General features: G+C 44.8%; 1 protein-coding gene across 1 annotated transcript in view; it reads left to right on the top strand.

Annotated features, from left to right (window-relative positions):
* nrcama (neuronal cell adhesion molecule a) overlaps positions 1-22,987 on the top strand; it is a 102,122-nt gene that overhangs the window by 4,969 nt on the left and 74,166 nt on the right. Inside the window, exons 4-11 of the mRNA XM_041215796.1 lie at positions 2,894-3,016; positions 5,464-5,634; positions 8,889-8,945; positions 14,602-14,713; positions 17,357-17,541; positions 19,041-19,172; positions 19,317-19,460; positions 21,095-21,206. Of these exons, the coding sequence (XP_041071730.1) occupies positions 2,894-3,016; positions 5,464-5,634; positions 8,889-8,945; positions 14,602-14,713; positions 17,357-17,541; positions 19,041-19,172; positions 19,317-19,460; positions 21,095-21,206 (1,036 nt within the window). The remainder of the gene's footprint in view (positions 1-2,893; positions 3,017-5,463; positions 5,635-8,888; positions 8,946-14,601; positions 14,714-17,356; positions 17,542-19,040; positions 19,173-19,316; positions 19,461-21,094; positions 21,207-22,987) is intronic.

Below are 22,987 nucleotides of genomic sequence, written 5' to 3'. Positions count from 1 at the left end.
CCACTCTCATCGCCTACCAAGCCAGAGAGGTAATGTTGCTGCCCCTCCTGCAATCCGAACGGGCTCCATGGTGACCAAAAGGTGCTCGAGAGACACATCACTAAACCTTGGGGGCTGCAGTCGTATCGCTTTTCAGGGCCATTTCTTATTTGCAGTAGTCATGGGCTGGAAGCACTGAGAGGTGTGCGTGCGGCTGAACTTCAAGTGTGGTGCCTGGCATGATAAAGCAGCGAGTTGACAGTGTGGCGGGTGAATCAGAGCCCGCCTGCCATTGAAATGGCATGTTTCCCGGGAGTGCTTCATTAATGCGGTGGGTTTGGGATGATAAAGCATGAGGCCGGTGGGTAAAATATCGTTTCACCTGCCCGCTACCGCACTTAGTGCAAATCTGGGACGGTTCCTCCCTCAAACACATACAATCCATGCTGACACTACTAAGGGAATGCTGCACTGCTGGAGGTGCTGTGTTTCGGATGAGACATTAAATCGAGGGCCTGCCTGCCCTCGTGGGATATTAACGATCCCACAGAACTAGTTGAAGAGGAGCAGTGAAGCTTTCCTGGTGGCCCAGCCGATATTTATCCCTCTAGTACTCAGATCAATTATCTCGCCATGTATCCCCTTGTTGTTTGAGATCTTGCTGCGAGCATTTTCTGCATTGCAATAGTGGCTTCAGGATGGTGTGAATAGCTGCACAAACACAAGTCACCTCGTTTGCTGCACTTTCTACATCTTTAGGAAAACAATACTAGAGGGAAAAGGCTACATTCCCCTGTGACAGACAGATTGCTGCTGTTACCTAGCTTTTTGTGTGTGTGTCATGAGGTGATAGCTTCACTGATGTGGGACTTCTGCCTGAAAATCTCGTGCATTAGAATTTCCTCGTTGGGGAAAGCTGTGGCCAGAACTCATAGTAGTCATGGATTAATATTGATGGGAGCAGGGGAGGGGTCCTGGGTGTACCACACCTTCAGGGGAAGGGATCTGGGATCCTGGGTGTGCTACACCTTCAGGGGAAGGGATCTGGGATACTGGGTGTGCCACACCTTCAGGGTAAGGGATCTGGGATCCTGGGTGTGCCACACCTTCAGGGGAAGGGATCTGGGATACTGGGTGTGCTACACCTTCAGGGTAAGGGATCTGGGATCCTGGGTGTGCCACACCTTCAGGGGAAGGGATCTGGGATCCTGGGTGAGCCACACCTTCAGGGGAAGGGATCTGGGATCCTGGGTGAGCCACACCTTCAGGGGAAGGGATCTGGGATCCTGGGTGAGCCACACCTTCAGGGGAAGCGACCTGAGAAGCTGAGTGTGTCCCATTTTCAGGAGAAGAGAGCAGCCCCTGCAGTTGATATGTGAACCAAAATAGCAGACAGTAAATTCCAGTGAAATCTGGGCAATAACAGAGCCAGAATGAATTTCTGATCAAGAATCAAGCAATTTGGAATGGGTCATTTTGTAGGCCCAGCACTCGGAGAGAATAATTGAACAAAGGTTCCACCAGTCCAGAACCTTATCCTATTTAATAATATACAGGAATTTCTTTCAACATAACTCTGGAACCTTCCATGAGTCATTGTTCTTATTTTAAACTGAAGCCCTGTCTGTCTTCTCAGCTGGATGTTAAAGATCCCAGGGTACTGTTTTGAAAAGAGCAGGGGAGCTGTCCCTGGTATCCAGGTCAATAGTCAATCAACATCAACAGATTATCTGGTCGTTGCACATTGCTGTTTGTGGGATTTTACTGTGTACAAATTGGCTGTTTCCTGCACTTATTATGTGCTTCATTGGCTGTGAAGTGCTTTGGTCCTGAGGTCAGTAAAAGGCACTATATAAATGCAAGTCTTTCTTTAATCTTGTATTTGCTCCACATCACATTTAATTCTGTTTTGTTAATTATCTTATTTCTTTCTTTTTCTAACTAAAGACCTCTTTTTAATCATCAAATTCATCATGCTGGAAGGTAACTGTGTGGCTGATAGTTGGTTATAACCTCGCATGAATTGGCTCCTATGTTTTGTTCCTTAATACCTTTCCTTCAATATCCTCAATTCCAACGGCACCAACCATCTTTGCTCTGTTGGCACTGGAAGGACAATCATCAGCAGAGCTGAATGGGGAACAAAAAATGTGCCCTTTGATGAATTTATTTGGCACTTCCCCCGTGACACCCTGGTACAAACATGCCCTGTTCTGGTGCATCATTTGGTCTGGTCCAACTCCAGAATTCTCTGTTTGAAAACTCAGTTAGAAAAAACAGCCTTTAGTCCCTGGATCTCAAAGTGTCCACTGTATGAGAACCTAAAGCAGTTTGGATGAGGGGATGGGTGGGGCTGGGGAAGTGGCAGGGAAATGTCCCACTGTTGCAGATAGAAATGTCATTCACTTCTTAATCTAAGCATTTGCCTTTAAACACACAGTACTTCTCACCTTCTGGATTGCCATATTAACCTATCGTTAACCTGCACCGGTGTTCCTGGAGCAGCCTGCCACTGTTTGCCACGAGTTTCCAAGAATGATCTTACTCCACATCCTTCCCCGTGTAATTATGATTCCTGCCCTGTGAACACTAGGGGACTTTCCTGGGGAATACAATCCTAGAAACTACTGTCTGAAGTACCAGTGAACAAACATTAACTCTGTTACAGCCACTATTTTAACAGGGGTGTTAACCTACTGAACATAAATAGGGTAACCAATCTGCTGTTGTGGACAGAGGAATATAATACAATTGTGTTGAACGTTTGTTTGCTGAGACTTCACAAAGTCAATTCTAGGCTATAATGTTGCCTTGTACTAAACAACTACCTCCCACGTAATCTGTACTGACTGCACCATTCTTAAGGGAAAGCCTGTGGTGTTAAAACTGTGATCTGCATTGCTGCCATTTCCAGGGTCCCCTATGTGGGCTAAAGAGAAGATCGATCCGATTGTAGTCCGTGAGGGGGCTATGTTGGTTCTCCCCTGTGACCCTCCATCTGGCCTGCCACCTCCCATCATCTTCTGGATGGATAACTGTGAGTACAGGGCTGAGCTTTCAGGTTTGTCTCCATCTTACACAAGTCGTGGTAGCCAACTTAGTTTGACAGGCTGTTGGGATTGGACTGTGCACCTGAGCGCCCCTGGGCTGGGAAGGTGGGGGGAATCAATCAGTTCTACAGGGCTGCCCAGCTGCCCCTTGGTAGAAGGCGTGTGAGTGTGAACGGGATTTGGATTCAGTTATGCTGGCTCCCACAGCCAAGCAGCTGCTGAGTCTTTCTGACAAATGTCCTCCGTATTGAGTTGTCAGGGCTTGATACATTAAACACAATTAAGAACCAGTGATGAGGAAGTGTGGGAATGGGGTGGGTGGGGGGAGGGGTGGTGGTGGGGGGGGGAAGGGTGGTTGCAGTGTGTAGAGGGGTTGGTGAAAAGGAAGAATAAAACTGGCTTGGCTTTGGTCCACATGGGGAGGCACGAAGAGACGTGCCCCAGGGTATTAGAGCAGTGGGTGGAGCATTAGTGCAGTGCCCAAATCCAAAAGAGTGTGATCCTCAGACTTGGAGAGAAAATCACCACGTCCTGCGTGAGACTCCTGTTGAATGTAGGTGAGCTCGTAGATCTGAATTCCAAGAGCATCATGCAGTTTTTAACTTCTCTGGCTCTCAAAGGGTGCGATGGAGGCAACTAAGCAACTCCAGTGTCATGGGAATCACCAAACAGCATCCCCCATGTCATCGGGTGCCTCTATGAATAAAGTGCTATCAGCATCAAAGGGAGATGGTGGACAGTGACCATGTTTGGGCCGGGTTCACCAGTCTGATGGTGGCCAACATACCTGAACACAGAGGTAAAGCACATTTACTGTTGCTAATTCCCATCGGCAAAGATGTTCAGTGTCCCGTACGACAAACCCACCACTGGGTAGGACCCATGTTGTCACCAACCCTACCTGCAAAAAAAAAAAACAGAAAACTGGTGCGAAATGGCACCAAGGAAATCTGCAGAAAAACCACAGAAGCAATGATTCTGAAGCAGACACAAGTCATCATCCCCCCTGGATTCTGTAAGTCTTGCTGTGTTCTAACTTTAAGGCAGGCTCTGATTCAAGCTTCACACATTCTTTCATGCAATGTGGTCATCACTGGAAAGGCCAGCATTTGTAGCCAATCCCTAATTGCCCTCGGGAAGGTGATGGTGAACTGCCTTCTTGAGCCACTGCAATCCATCCAGTATCTGCAGCAGTTTGGTACAACTGAGCGTAGCTGGCTGGCGAGGGAAGTTCAGAGCCTAGAGTCACACATAGGCCAAAGCAGGTAAGGACAGTAGATTTCCTTCCCTAAAGGGGCATTAGTAAAGCGGGTGGATTTTTACGGCAATTGATGTTAGTTGTCATGGTCACCGTTACTGAGATTGGCTTTTAATTCCTGATTTATTAATTAATTGAATTTAAATTCCATCAGCTGTTGAGATGGATTTGAACCCATGCCCTCTGGATTATTAGTCCAGTGACATTTTCACTACACCAAGTTAGCCACTTACTAGCAAAGGGGATCCAAGCTGCCTTTCCCATGTTTTTCATCTCCAGAGTAACTTCTCTGGTGGGGGCTGCAAGAAAGGCTAAAGGGCCCCATCCACATTTTACAGATGTAAGATAACCCTGCCCCCCCACCCCCCACCCCCTCCCTCCCCCCACCACCTCCCCCCGCCCCCACCCCGACACCCCCACACCATGCTGTCCACTTTGAGAGATCTTGCTGTGTGCAAATTGACAACAATGGCTGCACTTCAAAAGTGCTTCATTGGCTGTAAGGACTTTGGGATGTCCTCTGGTCACGAAAGGCACCAGACAAATGCACCCCTGTCTTTCTTTCCGCAGTGTGTTAATGAATTCAGGTCCATTGGTCCCTGGCACTTGAACACAAAGCTTCTGGCTCAGGAATACCACTCCTGAACCACTAGTCAGTCCTTTCAGATGCCAGTCTCCCAATTAGTTGTCAGTTCAGTATTTAGAAACCAGATTTCAGTCTGTCTGGGTGCAATTCGAACCGTTCACCTTCTGACTCCTAGGGAGGGAATGCTTACCACTAATCCAAAGGCTCTCTCCCTCCCATTGGATGACAGGTATGACATTCTAATGTTGCCTGAATGCTTATCAGTTATTGTCCCGACTGTAATGAAGAGCAGGGAAGGGCTTACACAGTAGATGACAGCATTCCTTGAGTGAGGGAGAGTCACAGCCAGTCTGAACCCCAGGGTTTGTGCACGAAATGTCCCAGATATTTGGGGCATTTAATGTATAAATTTACTCATGACTGAAGGGGAGACTGCCTGGCACATTACAAGGTCAGCCAGATCCTCGATCTAACACTCTAAATGGTGCAACACAAAGAGAAGAATTGTCTTCAGCACGAATACCAGCCACACAGTTCTGTCACTTTCCACATTGTCTAATTTTTATCCTTGGTGTTTTTTTTTTCTCTAGTGATGCAGAGGTTTACACAGAACGCACGGGTTTCACAGGGTCTGAACGGTGACCTGTATTTTTCAAACGTGCAGCCAGAGGACACTCGGGGTGATTACATTTGCTATGCCCGGTTCAACCACACTCAAACTATTCAGCAGAAGCAGCCAATCTCTGTGAAGGTGTTGACTCGTAAGTATTGCCTGGTCACTTTAACCGTACGTGCTTGGTATTGTACACGGCAGTGCTAAGAGCAACATTGAGAGCCCCGTATGATCTCGCGTTCTACCAAGACATACAATTGGAAGGCTCCAGGTTCCTCAAGTGCCCTGTTGAGTTTGTTGATCTTACCTGAGGTGCTGCGTTTGGGCTCTGCTCTCCTTGACAATGGAAGGGTTCCTGCTCTTGCTGTCTAGTGCACTCTGCTGGAAAGTACGGGTGTGTGCCCATGGGAGTGAAGAGAAGAGGCAGTCTCTGCTGAAGGCTTCCCCATGCACAAACAGTGCTCTGACACTCCCATCTAAGCTCACGTGTGAGCATTGGTCAGTTGGGTGAAGCGCACTGTGGAATTATACCTCACATAAAAATCGGCACTTTTAGGAAACACTGGGAGTTGCAGGTCAGGTAGGGGGAAATGGCTAAAAGAATGATTGGGGAGTGGACTTAAAAGATACAGAAGGAAACACACCTCAGTAGAGGAATAATGTCAACCACTAGAAAACTCAGGTAGGATGAAGTGTTTCTGAAATTTTGTATCACAGCTAATTCACAATCTTGAGCTATACCTGATCATTCTGGGACAATCCCAAATCCTCTGTACCTGCTCCCAACTCCTCACGTGGTAAGGCCAGGAATTGGGAGCTTGTGTACTGGTCCAGGATCCTTCCTGAGTGTTGTCAGTTTGGCACTAATTGGGAAGCATGTCCCTGGGACAAGTGGCTTGGTGGAACCCCTCAGTGAATTCCCTGCTTTCCTATCCTTGCCACATATGGGACAGAACTTGCATAGGATGTCCCTGAAAGCTGTTAAAAAGCCAATTGCCACTCATTGACTTCTCCTTGTAATGGTGGAACCACTGAGTGAATGCAGACCAAGAGCATGAGTGACGTGAAGCAGAGAGAGCCTGGCAGCTGCATACATCCTACATACACTAAGACTTGGCCGGAGAGACACTCCAGGTGTCCTCATCATTATTGGTGTCTTTTACTGAAACAAATGTTGCCTCCCTAGTATCACTGATATGAACAAATGGATCTGCCTCTGTGAAGTTCAATACCGTTGGGATATGAAATGCATTACCGGAGGACACCACAATAGACCCTCCTGTGCACATGCTGTATTGGCACATTGGTTCTGGTGATTTATTGCACTGTCAGTATGTGTGCAGCCATCAATGGATTGTATCCAGTTAAACACATCTGTTTGTTTGCTGTATCTTACAATTCTTTCCTAAACCTCTCCCAGTAATGGATCTATATTGGATTTGATGTGTACGTAATAAACCATATGCAGGAGAGAGAGATTTCCTGAGTCAGCAGTATGTCATGAAACTGACCTCATTTGATATGGTTTCTTCGACTCAATGTGATGTCTCTGAGCATTACTTGCCTGGACAGTGCTCAGTGATCAATTTGGAAGGCAGCTTAAGGAGTCACAGCAGTTCAAACATCAACTTTATGGGCTCTGTTCAAATCTAAGCTGGGCCATTGGAGTGAAACCCTGCTCCATCTCTGCTTCAGTCCATGTGCTCCTGCACCCTTATCCATACATGTGTTACCTCCAATACTTCCCTGGTATGGCTTCCCACTTTCCACCCTCCCTAAACTTGAGCTCATCCAGAATCCTGCTGCCCTTGTCCTGGTTCATGCCAAGTCCCGCTTATCCATTATCCCCATGCCCACTGAACTCCATTGGCTCCTAGTCCAACAATGTCCCAATTTTAAAGTCCCCATGTGTTCAAATCCTTCCAATGGCCTCGCTCCTCCCTATCTCTGTAGTCACCTCCAGTCCTACAAACCTCCACAGACCCTGCATTCTTCCAATTCTGGCAACCTTGATTTGACCCTCCATTGCTGGCCCTGCCTTCAGCTGCTCAGATCCTAAGCTTTGGAACTCCCTCCCTAAATCTCTCTGCCTTTCTCTCCTCCTTTCAGTGGCTCATTAAAACCAACCTCTCTAACATCAGTGGGGTTCCAAATTGGTGTACGTCCACATTTGGCACAACTTCCCCTCACTCTATGAAGTCACAGAATGGCTGCTCTGGGAAGTGTCACACTTGTCCAGTGCGAGAATTCTCTTGAGTTTGGCTTTGGGGCAGTGTAGAGAGAGCTATGCTCTGCATGACATACCTGACCAGAAACTTCCATTCATTACACTGGACTAGATTTGAAAACCAGTCCCAAGTCTTGAGTCTTAATTCACTGGCCTTGATTATGTTGCTTCTTATAAATTTGGAGTATCTAGTTTTAGGTAATTTTCCAACAGCCTTTGATCAAAATGGCCCTTGAAATGACCCAGTGGAGCACTAATATACACAAGCAGCGTGCTTTGGTATCTCTGTCTCCTGTGGAGTGACAATCCGTTTAAATTATCACCTTTGTATCACTATTCTCCTATAGTTCACCGTAAAGCCTGAGTTTCCTTTTCACAATAATGTCCTGGATATTTTCAGCTGATAGATATGGGTTTATGGGTCCTGTGTGCATTGTGTGATTGGAAAAGGCACATTTTTAGATGTTGCAATGCTCTCATGAGAAAGGGAAAGCAGAGTAATTGTTGGTTGGTAGCCAAATTTAACAAATCCTGAAAAAACAGTCTTTCTGAAATTGGAACACCAACGAGGAGACCACATTGTGAGCAGCGAATAGAATATACTAAATCGGAAGAAATACGAGTAAATCATTTCACTTGGAAGGAGTGTTTTGGGCCTTCGATATTGGGAAGGGAATAGGTAAAATGGCAGGTGTCGCATCTCTTGCTCTTGTATAGATAAGTGCTATAGGAATGGGAGGAGGTGTTGGACATGACTGAGGAGTGAACGAGGGTGTCACACAAGGAACAGTCCCTGCGGTGGGAGAAATGGCAGAGGCTGATCCATTGACTTTAGAGGCTGCTGGGGTGGAAGGTGAGGACAAGGGGAAGCCTGTCATGGTTCAAGGAGAGAGGGAAGGGGTAAGAGCAGAAATATGGGAAATAGGTGGGGCCCAGCGGAGAACGCTGTCAATCACAATGGGTGGGAATCCTCAGTTGAGGAAAAAGGAAGACATATAGGAAGTAGTGGTACGGAAGGCTGTATTGTCTGAATAAATGTGTGATGGAGATGTACAAACTGGGAGAAAGGAACAGAATCCTTACAGGAAGCCGGTGTGAAAAAGCACCGGCTCTTCGTTGCACTTGATTGGTTCTCGTCCCACCCCCCCATGCTTATACTCTTCTGTTTATTTCAGTTGATGCCATCAATGAGACTTATGCAGCTTATTCGAATGGCACTGAACTGTATGGTGGTGAGTTATTGTGCCCACTAGCGTTTATGTTTTAACACCAGTAGACTTTGTCATCTGGCTGTAACTGTTTCCACCTCCCTGCACCTAACCGAACTGTTACTAAAATCAGTCTTGAATCTGTGCAGCATCTGATTAATTTGACAGTAATCTGGGCAATAGGATCAATTCTTTGCTTGTTGGTGAGATAACACGATGACACCTGTTAACTGTAAATGTCGTGTCTGTCCACAAACTAACAGCGAATCTCTAACCTCAGCGCCGTTTGCCCGCGTGGTGCTTGCTATTTATTATGGAGCGTCAATGTGTCTCCCATGCATCCCCTCTCAGACAGACAGGGGCCAGGTAGGCAAACAAAATCAGGCTGACTGATGCTCCAGAGGTGTATCCACAAGGTGAGCGATCAGGCTCAGCGGTGATGGCCTCTGCAGTCAAATAGTTTTTTGGCGTTCATGGGGTCTGGGCAATGGCACAAGGAATTGTGAACTGGACCAAGAAGATATCTATCTGGCTGTTGGCGCCTGTGCCAATGCAGCAAGTGCCATAAGAGGAGGAGGAGAGCTGTGTGAGAAGAATGGAGAACCTTTCCCATCCTTTAATTATTATTAATATTTAACATATACAAAACTAACCTTCACATTACATGTCTGGGCACATATAATGGTTTTCAAGGTTTTGAGATTGGAACCATTGGAACTGTCATTTGTTGGTAAGTTTTTAAACCTCCCCGTAGTAGGCTTGATTTCAGAATAAATATCCTTGTTGAAAGTTGTTAAGAATAATTGAAGTAAGCAAGTTAGCATTTTATTTTGGCACATAGGTCATGGGCCCTGCCAGGCCTTGTTTTTTTCCTAAATTGCATGGTTGGTTAAGTGTCTCCTCCAATCCTGTGCTCCCAGTGGTGGATGGGGTGGGGGGTGTAGATGGTGGGCGTGGTGGGGTGGATGGGTGACACTTGAAGGGAACATGAACCACAGCAACAACACTGCGCTGTCATATTCCTGTCTCCGACACATCCTCACAGGATTGAGTGTATTCATCCTTTGTTTTAAAAGGGTTAACAGTGGACGGACAAACTGATTCCACCTAGTTTATTGATGCCTACAATGCAAGAAGAGCTGCGGCTTCCTGCTCGGGTTGATTTGTTTGAAAGTTCTAATTGTTTACAATTTGAAGAGTACGTTGACGCCAAACACAAAATGGAAAATGTGGAAAGCTCAGCAGGTCAGGCAGCACCTATGGAGGGAGACACAGAGTTGATGTTTCAGGCCTGTGACTTTGCCCTCAGTGCGAGGGTACAAACAGCCACCTTCCAGCAGCTTGAAGGGCCGTGTCTTTACTGTGTTGCAAGCGGTGTTTGTAATTGCAGGAGCTCCACTTAGAGCTGGTGACCTCGGAGACGGTGTGTTTGGCCAGTTCCCCCTGACAGCAGGAGGCGGACGGCTCTCTGGATCTCCCTGGAGGAGATGGTTTGCCGCCTTGTGTGATGGGCCAGGCTGGGAAGCCTCGCTGGTGATCCGCTCAAAGATGTCACTGACGAACAAGTTGATGAGACTCACAGCCTTGGAGCAGATGCCTGTGTCGGAGTGGACGTACTTCAGCACCTTGTAGAAGTAGATGCTGGAGCTCTCCCTGCTTCCTGTCGCCCTTCCTGGGCACTTTCATCGCCGTTTTCTTCGAACCTTTCTTGGAGAGGGAGCCCTTGGCACTGACTGCTGTGGCGCTGGTGGAAACAATGCCAGCTGGCATTGCAAACCCTTCAACTCCTCCTCAATATTCCCTTCTGCTGTTGGCGAAGGTTTGGAGAGACAGTTGTCCCAACTCAAAACCTCATTCCAAGTGATTGTGGCTTAGTTGCTCAGAGCAGCCTGGTGTTCTGGGTTCTGATTGGGATGTGCCAACCTCGGGTCAGTGCCAATCTCCATGGTTGGTTTTCCTTTGACCCCATCACTCCCCTCAAGGTAACACTGAAATTCAGTGGTTAACCACAAGCTGTCCCCTTTCCCAATAAGCACACGTTGAACGTACCAGAAGGTCAGATTCAATCTGAAAGGACTCAGGCTGTATGACTTGGACTATGTCTTGCCAAGCCTGTGCACAGTCTCCAATTACTTGTCTCATTGCCGAGAAACCGGATTGAAATTTTTTTTGCCTCAGTGAACAGAAGCAGAAATAAAATCTCAGGTTGAGTTCTCAGTCATCTCTAGTTAAAATGGAGAAGAGACTTCAAAGCTCGTGGGCAGCTTTGCTCGGAAAGAAAGAGTAATTACTGCGAGGAAGCAATTGTGAATCAATGATCTTATTCAGAGTAATCAAATAACAAACCAAAACAAGCTCGAAAGAAAACAGCCAAGGACCTTTCCTGTTTACTGACTGCAGTCCCACCTGCTCTATTGTGAGGCTTCAGTTGGCAGTTTGACTATCAGATAATTAGGTAATGTAAAATGAACCTTTGCGTGTTTATGGTGCTGCTGGCTGGACAGTTGAAATTGAATGCACCTTGAAACATTCGCCTTATATCTGAAAAAAAAGGCTTTAAAAATATGCGTGCCGTAGATTACGGTATACAAGTCAACCTTTGAGGCCTCCAAAAATGCTTCTAAAATCAGGGGTCAACTTATACATCTAGTATAAAATGTGAACCGCCTGGAAGGTCGCCATTTTGAAATGTGAAAAAGAAACACAGGTAATTCATATTATATTAATGTGGCATGGCCTATTGAATGAATTAATTGTACAAAGATACATTTGACCACAGTTTTTTGAAACCATCTAATTTATTGTCTTTGGCATCCGCTCAGAATTTATCGAATTCGTTCTGAGTCACTGTGGATGTAGCATTGTGGTAAAGATCCCACTTTGGATCAGATTTGGCACTTTCAGTTTCAGAATCATCCCTCTACTACAAATCATCTTCCTCTCTGGGCACTGAATTGGATATTCTGCATCTTTTTTGAACAATCTGATGACACTTGGTGCACTAATAGCATCCCATGATTTGCTGATGAAGCAACAAACGTCAAGCAGGGCATTATGCATATTTCCATTCCCTGTGAAGGTTTTCTCTACATCAACCATCCATTTATTCCATTTGGCGTGAACATGATCCCTGAATGGTTTATTCTGGAAGGCATCTAAAGGCTGAACTACAGATGTTAGACCCCTGGTATAGCTGCAATGTGGGGGTTATTTCTTCACAGGCGCTTCTTGATCTCATTAGTTATATGGGATCTGAACACATCCCCATTAATAAGCTGCATTCCTCTTGTGGGCCACTGGGCTGCCTATTCCACACATTATCGATCTATAAGTTCACTCCATCCTTATCCATCTAACCGTTATGGGCAAGCTCAAAAACTCCTGCAGAGGACTGGATTTTCGGCATGGTTTTACATTTGAAAATTACCGTAGGTTTTCTTTTCATTCAGTCAGCCATGCAGGCTCATACCACCGCAAATCTTGTCTTCCTTTGTCTCCACTAGAACTGTTTTCGAACTTTTACCACTCCATGGTTTAGCAGCTGGGCATGGCAAAATTCGTGGGCATTTCATCTACATTGCCAATGTGACATAATGTGTATTCGTGTTTTTGCCATTGTCTAATGATGAATTGCTGGAAACTGGTCATATTGGCATCGAGGGCTTTTGGTAGTTTCTGAACAATCTTGGTCTTCCACCACAACACTAGACTGTTTCATACTAGAAAGCAACTACCAACTAGCTGTTGGTCTGAAATCTTTGCTGGACTCGGGGGTTTGATTTGATCCCTCAAGTATGTTTTTATGCCTTGCATTCCTGGTGACGATGTAACCGTTTTGACGGTTTTCAAGGACCCATTCTGATACACACTTCTCAAGATCAGGCCAGTGGCTGCTCCCTGCTCTCATGGCACCGTTTGGTCTTGGGCATCTTCTTCAGGGCAGATTCCTCCTCCTCCCACTCTTGCACCAGTTTTGCATGAGCACTGAATTCCCTGGCTGCACCACAGTTATTTGACGAGTTAGCAAATGTTCCGACTTTTAGCCTGGAAGCAAGTTCATACTTCATTCGTTTTGCTGGAGGACCCATTTCAGTTTGTCACTTGCCAAGCCGTGTGTGGTCTGCTCTGTATGGGCCTGTATTAAACCCACATGTCTTTTCTTCATAACACAGCCCAGATCACCTGCTTAATCCCATGCACCAACTTACAGTACAAGGTAAGTAGAACATACATTTCTGGGGTGAAAGATTTGAGGCCGACAATCAATGTGCGAGCAGAGTATTTCATAGCTGAAAGATTGGCGGGGTGGTGGGGGGTCAACTTGTATGCTGAGTATATGCAAAAGCATGATTTTTGGCATTGAAAAAAATGGGATTGTCTTATATGCCTAGTTGACTTATACGCCACGATCCAGAGTATATTGATTACCAAGTGGATAAACCATAGCTGCTGACCTCCTCCAATCAGGGAGCACCATAGGGAGACTTCCGAGGGCTTTTCGAAAGAACAAACTGAGTATGTCCAGGATGTATTAGGTGGGGTTTTTTTGGCCACTCAAGGTTTCTTCTGCACCAAAATCAGGGGCCACACTTGGAATCTGAGGATCAGTCAAGCGGCTCTTTTTGACAGTTTTACACCAAGTATGCAAACTGTTCTTTTTCCCTCCAGAATATTCAGAAGCCAACAAGGTGGTAGCTAGAATCACAGAATAACATGACACAGAAATTCTGTCTGTGCTGTCTTTCTCAGAGTTGTCCAGTGTACCCCCTCCCCTCAGCTCTTTCCTCATTGCAGTGTGAGTGCCTCCTTTGCAAATATATATCTCATTCTGTTTTGAACCGAAGGTCTTGCAGCCTGTTATATATCTAGAGTTTGTCAGTTAGTTTGAGTGCTGAAGACAGGTAGGAGCGAAGGGAATCAGAATTTTTAAAAAGGCAGTGTTTAGAAATTTTGATCTTTCATGAAATGGTTTTTCCCTAGAGCCTATGAACAACGTAATTAAACCCAACTGCAAGCGCATTGTTATTGTCAAGGCTTCCAAGTTGAAGGAAATACGTTTTACTTCTAAATAAACTATTCCTGACCCAAAATTTGGATTTTGAATACAGTGTTGGGGTAACTACCAGAGTAGGGAAAGAAAAGAACTGTTTTTTTGAAAAAAAATCTAATTGCCTCGGCACTCAAGATTAGAAACTTTGATTGCTTCTGTGACCACAATTAAATACCAATATTCTAATCTTAATGCATTCGGTATCCGCAACTGTGCTTGGATATATTCTGGGGACATTTTGACACATGGCCTCTAACTGCCCTGCCCCTACACTCTCGCCATTTGTCACAAACATAGTCTGTTACCTGATTGGATAATTCTTGACTTTGAGTCAAATCTCTAACTAATAAAGAGTGTTCTGAGAAAGTGGAAGAAGCTCATGACAATTTTCCTCCCTGGTTGCTCACAGCCAGTGGCTTAGAGGTTAATCTTAAATCCTCGAGCCAAAATATATCTCATCGTTCTTGTTCGTTCTTTGTCACTAATTACTACTAATTATAGATTAGTGCCTCTCAAGCAGTTTCCGGATCTTTCTGCCTGCAGTTAACCTTTAATTGCTACTCTCGAGTGCTCATCAATAGCTATGCAGTTTGGTTCTGTCGATCACTTCAGTGGTTTGTGTCCATACAGACAGCCCAGTGGGAGAGCGGAGGCCCACCATTATCAGCCCCAGAGGAACGAGCAGCAGTAAAACTGTACTGAGAGGACAAGTCCTATACTTGGAATGTATCGCAGAAGGCCTGTAAGTTGACCTGTCTCATTCTCGGAGGTTTGTTCTCCATATGTCGGAGGGGGCATTAAAATGAGGCCCCATCTACTCTACTGGGTGGGCATAAAAGATACCACGGTATTGTTCTGAAGAACAGCGGAGTTCTGCTCTGACCAATATTTATTTTTCAATCAACATCAGTCTAAAAACTGATGAAATAAATAACAGAAAATGCTGGAAATACTCAGCAGATCAGGCAGCCTCTGTGGAGAAAGATGGTGATGATGTGATAATGTCACTGGACCAGTAACACAGAGGCCCAGGTTAATGCTCTGGGGACACAGGTTCAAATCTCACCATGACAGCTGGTGGAGTTTAAATTCAGAAAACTAATCTGGAATTGAAAGCTAGTCTCCATAATGGTGACCATGACAACAATCATCGATTGTTGTATAAACCCATCTGGTTCACTAATGTCCTTTAGGAAAGGAAATCTACCACCCTTACTTGGTCTGGCCTGCATGTGACTCCAGACCCACAGCAATTTGGTTGACTCTTTTAACTGCCCTCTACAATGGCCTAGCAAACAACTTAGTTCAAGGGCAATTAGGAACTGGCAACAAATGTTGGCCTTGCCAGCAACACCCACATCCCACGAAAGAATAAATTTAATAAAGGTCAGAGCACTTTAGTCGGAACTGGAAAAAGTTAGAGATGTAACAGGTTGAAGCAAGTACTAAGGTTTTGAAAGGGGGAAGAGGTTGAAAGAAGAAATTATATAGTGGAACCTTATCACCGCGCTGTCACAGATTTTCCCGTTTGTTCTTGTATTACCATCTTCCCTCTTTCCCTTCATGTATTTGTTAAAACCTGTTGCATCTCCAAGTTTTTCCATTTGTTACGATCCGGTTAGGGACCAGTAACTTTGTGTTGAAATGATACAAAATTTGAAAGCCCTATTGCCCACCAAAAGAATTAAGCCACACAAGATTTCACGGTTTTAAACAAACAAAATAAATTTAGCATACAAAGTCAGAAAAGTAAAAGAATCTACAACATCTATCTTACATTCTAACATTCAGAATTAACATGCAGCAAATATAAATTAACAGGCAAACTGTGGTCAAACTCACCACACTGCAGATTAAATGGCACCTGTAACCAAGACAGATCCCACAGATTTCTCAGCAATTCACTCAGATATCAGGGACCACTGTGAGTCACATAATCTCGTTAAAACTGTCTCCCTCATGAGGGGTTTCAACGCTTCACCTTTGAAGATTGAGCCTCTGAATTCCCTCAAAATTTGCTCCATCTCAGATTGCATCAATGATTGTTCACCACCTGATGATTCAATCTCTCCTCCTGAGAATGCATTCAACGGGACTCACAAAGCTGCATCCCCACCTCTAATTACCGGCACACTTCCAACTCTTTTGCAGACTACGAACTTCACTAAGCTGGCACTGCCTTTGGGTTTTTCCAAACTCCAGTCTCCTGGCTATAAATTGCCCCTAGGACTTCTCCTGACCCATAACTGCACTGAACAGCTCCTATGGCTTCTTATGAGCTGCAAACCATACAAGGTCCAAGCTGCAACTCTCAGCTGCACTAAATGGCCCCCAGGGCTTTTTTTTGAGCCCTAACTGCCTGGAACCTGCTAACAGCAGCACCCTTTCAGTTTAAAAGCAAAATACTGCAGATGCTGGAAATCAAAAATAAAAACAGAAAATGCTGGCAAAACTCGGCAGGTCTGGCGGCATCCATGGAGAGAGAAACAATGTTTTGAGTTCATATGAGTCATATGGGCTCAAAACAATGGCTCTGTTTCTCTCTCCACGGATGCTGCCAGACCTCCTGAGTTTTGCCAGCATTTTTCTGTTTTTATTACCCTTTCAGTATAGCCCATTCTCCTGCTGCAGAGCACTCACATCAATTGAAATCAGACCACCTTCTTAAGCTCCATCCATCTTCATGACAACGTTGCCTTTCAGGGTTCACTGAATTCTTTGAAACTAATTTATCTCTGATTTACAGAACAAAAACTCTCTCTGGACTGCACTTCTTTGCAAGCAGTGCAGACGCCATGTCTCCAGTTCACCAGTGCAGTCAGCCCACCTGCTGTTTTATGGCTCCATCTCTTCTACTCTGACTCAATTAAGTGAACAGGGGTAACCTTCTGGACTGCCATTTCTTAACACGTTTTTGGAATTCTCTAAAGCCCACCATTTTAGTTATCTTACCCTTTACACCTTTAATATTCCCAGAACTAAACATTCCCACCAAAATATTAACATGGATCAGGAACTAGGTATTCGCAACGCATTGCCCTCTTGCTCCACAGATGCTGGCTGACCTGTTGAGTATTTTTCAGCATTTTCTTTCTTTATTTCAGATTTCCAGCATCTGCAGTATTTTGTTTTTATGTAAAAATGGATGATCCGGTCATTTATCTGATTGCTGTCTGTAGGAGCGTGTGTGTGCACGTTGGCTGCTGTCTTTCCTACGCTGAATAAGTGCCTATACCAGAAAGCTCTGCCACAACAGGGTCACAAAGAACTGTTGAAAACATTTTTTTTCCTTTGTGTAGACATAAGCATTTTTTTTTTGTTATAAACTCGTGCTGAAGCCTCAATGACTGATATTTTCATGTAAGGCTCATCCATTCCTTTCCAGGCCCACACCAGCTATCCATTGGACCAAGGAAGGGGGAGACTTGCCCAGCCACAGGGCCTTTGAAATCAATTTTAAGAAGACCCTGAAAATCGTCGATGTCTCAGAGGCGGATGCTGGGAAATACCGATGCACGGCGAAGAATTATTTGGGAACCAGTACACATGTCATTTCAGTTACAGTCAAAGGTATAGCTCTACTTTCACAGAGATAAGTTTCTTTGACACACAAGAGTGTTCAGTGTGTACTCGCGCCGAGAGAGGAATCTAAAACATTTTGCTGCATCAAGAGGTTATTTTTCTGAATGAGAGAATTGTATTTTTACAGCATCCCCCCCCCCCCCACCTTCTCGTAAAGCATATCAATGCAGTGAAGTTCATGATTGTTAAATCGGCAAATACAGCTGCCATTTTACACAGGATGATGGGATGAGTGGCTGGCTAATTTGTTGTTGCTTGTATTGCCAGTTATGACACTGGCGGTTTGGGGACGAGAAACCGTGGACACTGAGCTGCCAGAGGTACAGGCGCAGAGCTGCATCTTCCCAGGATCCTACAGTTCAGGCAGGGAGACCTATGCAAGGCTATGCTCCCTGAGCAATTGTAGAGGCCCAGGATGTCAGAAAAGTGTGTTCTTCCTCTTCCCCTGACTGTAGAACACACCAGTGCATCCAACATTCAAACTGGGCAGATGGGGACCAACACAGCAGTGCTGTAATAATCACTTATTTTCACATTGTTGAACATGCCTTTGCAGCTGGTGCCACACACACTCAGCACCAGTGGGACTCGTCCCTTGCGAGTGTGGCTTAGCACGTTTTTTCCAATGTTCTGTCCCTGTCTATTCAAAAGGAGGTGGGGATTGAAAACTCTAGGTTCACACCTCTGATACTGCAACACTCCCTGAGTAGTGTAGTAAAAACGCAAGCCTATGCCCAAGGCTTGGATTCATGATTTTCTAAATCCAACAGGACCGTGCCGTCACCTGAGCCAAGTTGACTGAGGTAACTGAATAGAACAGAAGAGAAAATCATATTTAATGGTATTAAGCTATAAATAGGGCTCTTTCTTTTTTTAATCAGTCGGCTGCTTTTCTCCACAGAATCCCTGAGGCTTCATTAAGTCTGTAGACTCAAATGATTTGACTGGAAGTGTTACTTTTGAACCAGTGAAAGCATAAAGCCCTCCCAATTAACCAGGCGATGTCTCGTTACTTTAGTGCTTGTTAGAGCTAGATATGGAAGTTGCTTAACTGCCATTTAAGGTCAGGGAAGATTGAGCAGAAATGATGATTTTTTACAAGGGTAAATTCATGAGTTGGCAGCTGGCTGGAATAAGGAACATTGGGAACACTGGCTGGAATAAGACTCCATCGCTGTAACTCTGATTCACCTGCCAGGAGTATTGGGACCCCTTTGTGCCCTCAGTGAGACTGCTCACCACAAGTCTTCTACTGAGGGCCACGGCAACAATTGTCCCCTCCCATAAAAGAAAAGAAAAGTAGAAATTTATAAACAGGAGGAGGCTATTCAGCTCCTTGAGTCTGTTCTGCCATTTAGATAGATCATAGGTGATCTGAGTTAGATCACAGAGTGATACCTAGCAGTTGGCCATGCTGAACAATGGGAGGCATGTTGGAGGTTGGCCCAGACAGTGACATCCTGACTTGGTCCATTTGGTTTCTGCAGCTGCACCGTACTGGATTAGCGAGCCCAAGAACCTGATCCTGGCACCTGGGGAAGACGGGACACTGATCTGCAGAGCTAATGGCAATCCCAAGCCCGCTATTCAATGGCTGGTTAATGGTTTTCCCATCGAAAGTGAGTACAAGCACGATTAGAGTTTGGCCCTTGATGTGCCAGTGCCTGAGATGCACTGCGGTTTGAAGTGTCTTTTCTGTTCTCGAAATACAGCTGGGTTCTGAAATCTCTGGTTAGTAACTTTGGCTTCCTTCTGATTGATAGATGCCCCCAGTGACATCAGCAGGGAACTAATGGAAGACACCATCCGCTTCACTAAAGTCCAGGTCTCTTCCAGCGCTGTTTACCAGTGCAACGCATCAAATGAACACGGATACTTGCTGGCAAATGCCTTTGTAAATGTACTTGGTGAGTTTTGCTGTGGCTTTTACTATTTCATGGTTCTCCTTGTGTTTGACACCCTGAGTCGAGGGTATTGCTTCTTGGCAATTTGAGGCCAAGCAAGTCCTTTACATCCAGGAGAAAAATATCACTTGTTAAAATCTGTTCGCCTCTTCGTGGCCATCTGGACTGGAACTCAAGGCATCCCAGTAGCATTCGGGAGCATCCTTATCTTTTGAATGGAGGCTGCGGCCTGTGAGCCCTGTGTGGAGGCTTACCAGCTGTGTTAAAAGCAAAATACTGTAGATGCTGGAGATGTGAAATAAATACAAAAAGTGCTAGAAAAACTCAGCAGGTCTGGCAGCATCTGTGGAGAGAGTTAACGTTTCAGGTGTGTGACCTTTCATCGGAAACATTAACTCTATTTCTCTCTTCACAGATGCTGCGCGACCTGCTGAGTTTTTCCAGCACTTTATGTTGTTTATTACCAGCTGTGTTGTCCATCCCTAATCCCACTGGATGCAGAATAGGCCTCAAACCTCTTACTTCCACAGGTAACCCTCGATACATCATCATCTTCTCTTAGTCAAAGTTGAGGTAAAATCAGTTTGGAGAATTGGAATTCTTTTAGCGCTGACCTACTTACACATAACACTAATTTGTGGCATGCTGTGTTCTGCAGTTGTTTTCTTTTGGGTCATTAGCTGAATGATATTAAGTACTGTGATATGAAATATTCTTTTTCAAGTGCCTAATGTGAATATCAGCCAATCCCAGGTCAGCTTTGACAATGCAGGATGCAGAGTAGTACTTCTGTGTTTCTACAATGTGTCTGTCTCAACCCCAGAATATTGCCTCCCTACCTGCACCAGCCAACAGAAATCTTCATTCAAATTACAGCCTTTCCCTGAATCTTCAAATCAAAATCTTTTACTGCCTCATTAGAGGGCAAGTTTGAACATTGCTTCCATTTACCCCTTTCCTTTTGCAAGTTGCGTGATCCTCCATTATGACCCTGCTCCTTGCAATGCATCATGTTTGTCTAGTTTTCCTAGCAGGTGTTCGAAACTGCAAGTTTCAACACAGTGACTTGAGACAGCAAAGGCCACTGAAATGAGAGATGGTGGCTTTCAGAATGTATAATGGTACAGACAGGGTAAATTCAGAGCAGTTCTTGGAGGTAAGCCAGTAAGTAGAGCTTAGATTGAAACTGGTGAAAGGTCAGTTGAGGAGATAGTGTCCAAAAGGAAATTCATTAGACAGCAGTCAACACTTTGAGTGATCTTCGGAGTAGAGTAAAGGAAGTAAAGCCATTAGATTCATTACTGAGTTAGTGAGATAAAGTCTTGAAGATATGTACGATATCATGGATGGGTGAACCACGCTGGGCCAGTTGATCTTTACAACTTGTAAATCAGGCATCAAATGTAACTTGCCAACCTCATGCAGTGAGGCACCTGACATCAACAGACACCCTCACTGGAGTGGCCTGAGGGGAAATGGAGTTATTGCAATAAATCAGTTTTCATGCTTTAACATCAAACTATGTTTGGTTTATCACTGGATGTTCTCACAGATTCATAGGCCTGGGTCATTTTCAAAGCCCTAACTTAAAAGGGATTTCAGTTGTTAAATGTTTTATCTTTTGTGGCACCTTTCAGCTGAGACCCCCAGAATGCTTACGCCGCCTGACCAAGTTTATCAGGTAATTGCCAACAAGGCTGCATTGCTGAACTGTGCATATTTTGGATCGCCAATACCTCACATTCAATGGTAAGGAGACCATCTGTGATTTATTGCATTGCTGTACATGTATATCTGTAATCTAGCTGATGACTGTAAACTCTGGTATATTGGTAATGCTGCTTTAGGAAATGTCCTGGGATCATTGTATCCTATTCAGCTTCTGCATAGGTAATCTCCATGTTTACATAGTCAATCAGAGCTGGTTAAGATGAATTGTGCAATAATCCAGATAAGAAAAGAATAAAAGATGCAACATCTGCAAGTCCTATGTAGTTTTGTGATTAATGTGTCTCTCTAAGAGGTGCAGATAGATAGAAGAGTCACTCTGTCACGTATCACGTAAGTTACTAAGCCCTTTACTTGCTTGAAGATTATGACAGGATATTCAGTGTTGTGATAGCACCCATCTCGTCGCACATAGTAACAACATGCACTGTCTCACATGTTATGATAAGCAGTAGCACACTGTTACTCATCTCATCACACTATCACATACAATAACAATAGCCACACCCCTCACCACATAGAGGCATATCATTAGCACAGCACAGAAGAAGGTCATTCAGCTTATTCAGTCCATGCTGGCTCTCTAGAGCAATCCAGTCAGACCCAGCCCCACTATCCTCATAGCCATGTTAGTTTATTTCCCTCAAATGCCCATCTAATTTCCTTTTGAAATTATTGGTTGACTCTGCTTCCACCAGCTGTGTAGGCAGCAAGTTCCAGGTCACTACAAACCACTGTGTAAAAAGGTTCTTCTTCATGCTTGTGCTGTCTTGCCCAAAGCCTGTGTCCCCTAGTCTTTGTACGATCAGCTAATGGGAACAGCTTTTCTTTGTCAACCTTATCCAAACCTTTCACAATCTTCTACACATATATCAGATCTCCGCTCAATCTCCTTTGCTCCAAGACAATATCAGCTTCTCCAACCTTGTCTTGTAGCTAAAATCCCTCTTTGCTCAGAGCCATTCTGGTAAATCTCCCTCACGCACTCAAGGACCTGCATATCCTTCCTGAAGAGTGGTGACCAGAACTGGGCATGATGCTCTTCAGGTTGTGGCCAAACCAGAGCTTCATTGAGGTTTGACATAGGTTCCATGCTTTTGTATTCACAATCTCTATTATAAATACCATGATCCCAGACACTTTGCTAACTACTCTCTCAGTATATCCTGCCACCTTCAAAAATCTACGCACATGAACCCCCCAGGTCCCTCAGTCCCTGTACGCTCTTTAGAACTGTGCCATTTAGTCCATATTGCCTTTCCTTATCCCTTTTGCCAAAATGCATCAGCTCACACCTCTCTGTATTAAATTCCATTTGCCACTAGTCTGCCTGTTCTGCTAGTCTATCCATGTCCTGCTGCAGTTGATTGGTGTTATCCTCACTTTTTGCCATACCTTCAAGTTTGGTATCGTTGACAAATTTTAAAATTTTGTTCTACATTCCAATATCCAAATCATTTAAATTGACCGAAAAAGCAATGGTCCTAGCACTGATCTGGAGGAACACCACTGTCTACCATGTTAATATGGCAATCACCTTGTTAAAAAAAAAAATTGCTAGTTAAACAGGTGATGGGCATTGATTATCAGATCTAAATAGAATAAAAAGATACAACTGGAACACTTTGTGTGGAAGCTACTTGGTAGTTAGTGGTACTAAGGAGTAGTCTTGGAAATAAACCAGCTTGAACCAAGAGACCAGCCTGGATGAATTCTTGCCCCACAACCTCTTATTGTGAATAACATACCATCCTCCAATCTGGAAAATGACCATTTACCAGCATGTTCTGCTTCCTGCCCTT

This window comes from Carcharodon carcharias, chromosome 21 (genome assembly GCF_017639515.1).
Source record: "Carcharodon carcharias isolate sCarCar2 chromosome 21, sCarCar2.pri, whole genome shotgun sequence".
Taxonomy (NCBI): domain Eukaryota; kingdom Metazoa; phylum Chordata; class Chondrichthyes; order Lamniformes; family Lamnidae; genus Carcharodon; species Carcharodon carcharias.
The sequence above is the reverse complement of the archived record's forward strand: the minus strand, read 5'-3'. Positions and strand labels throughout refer to the sequence as shown.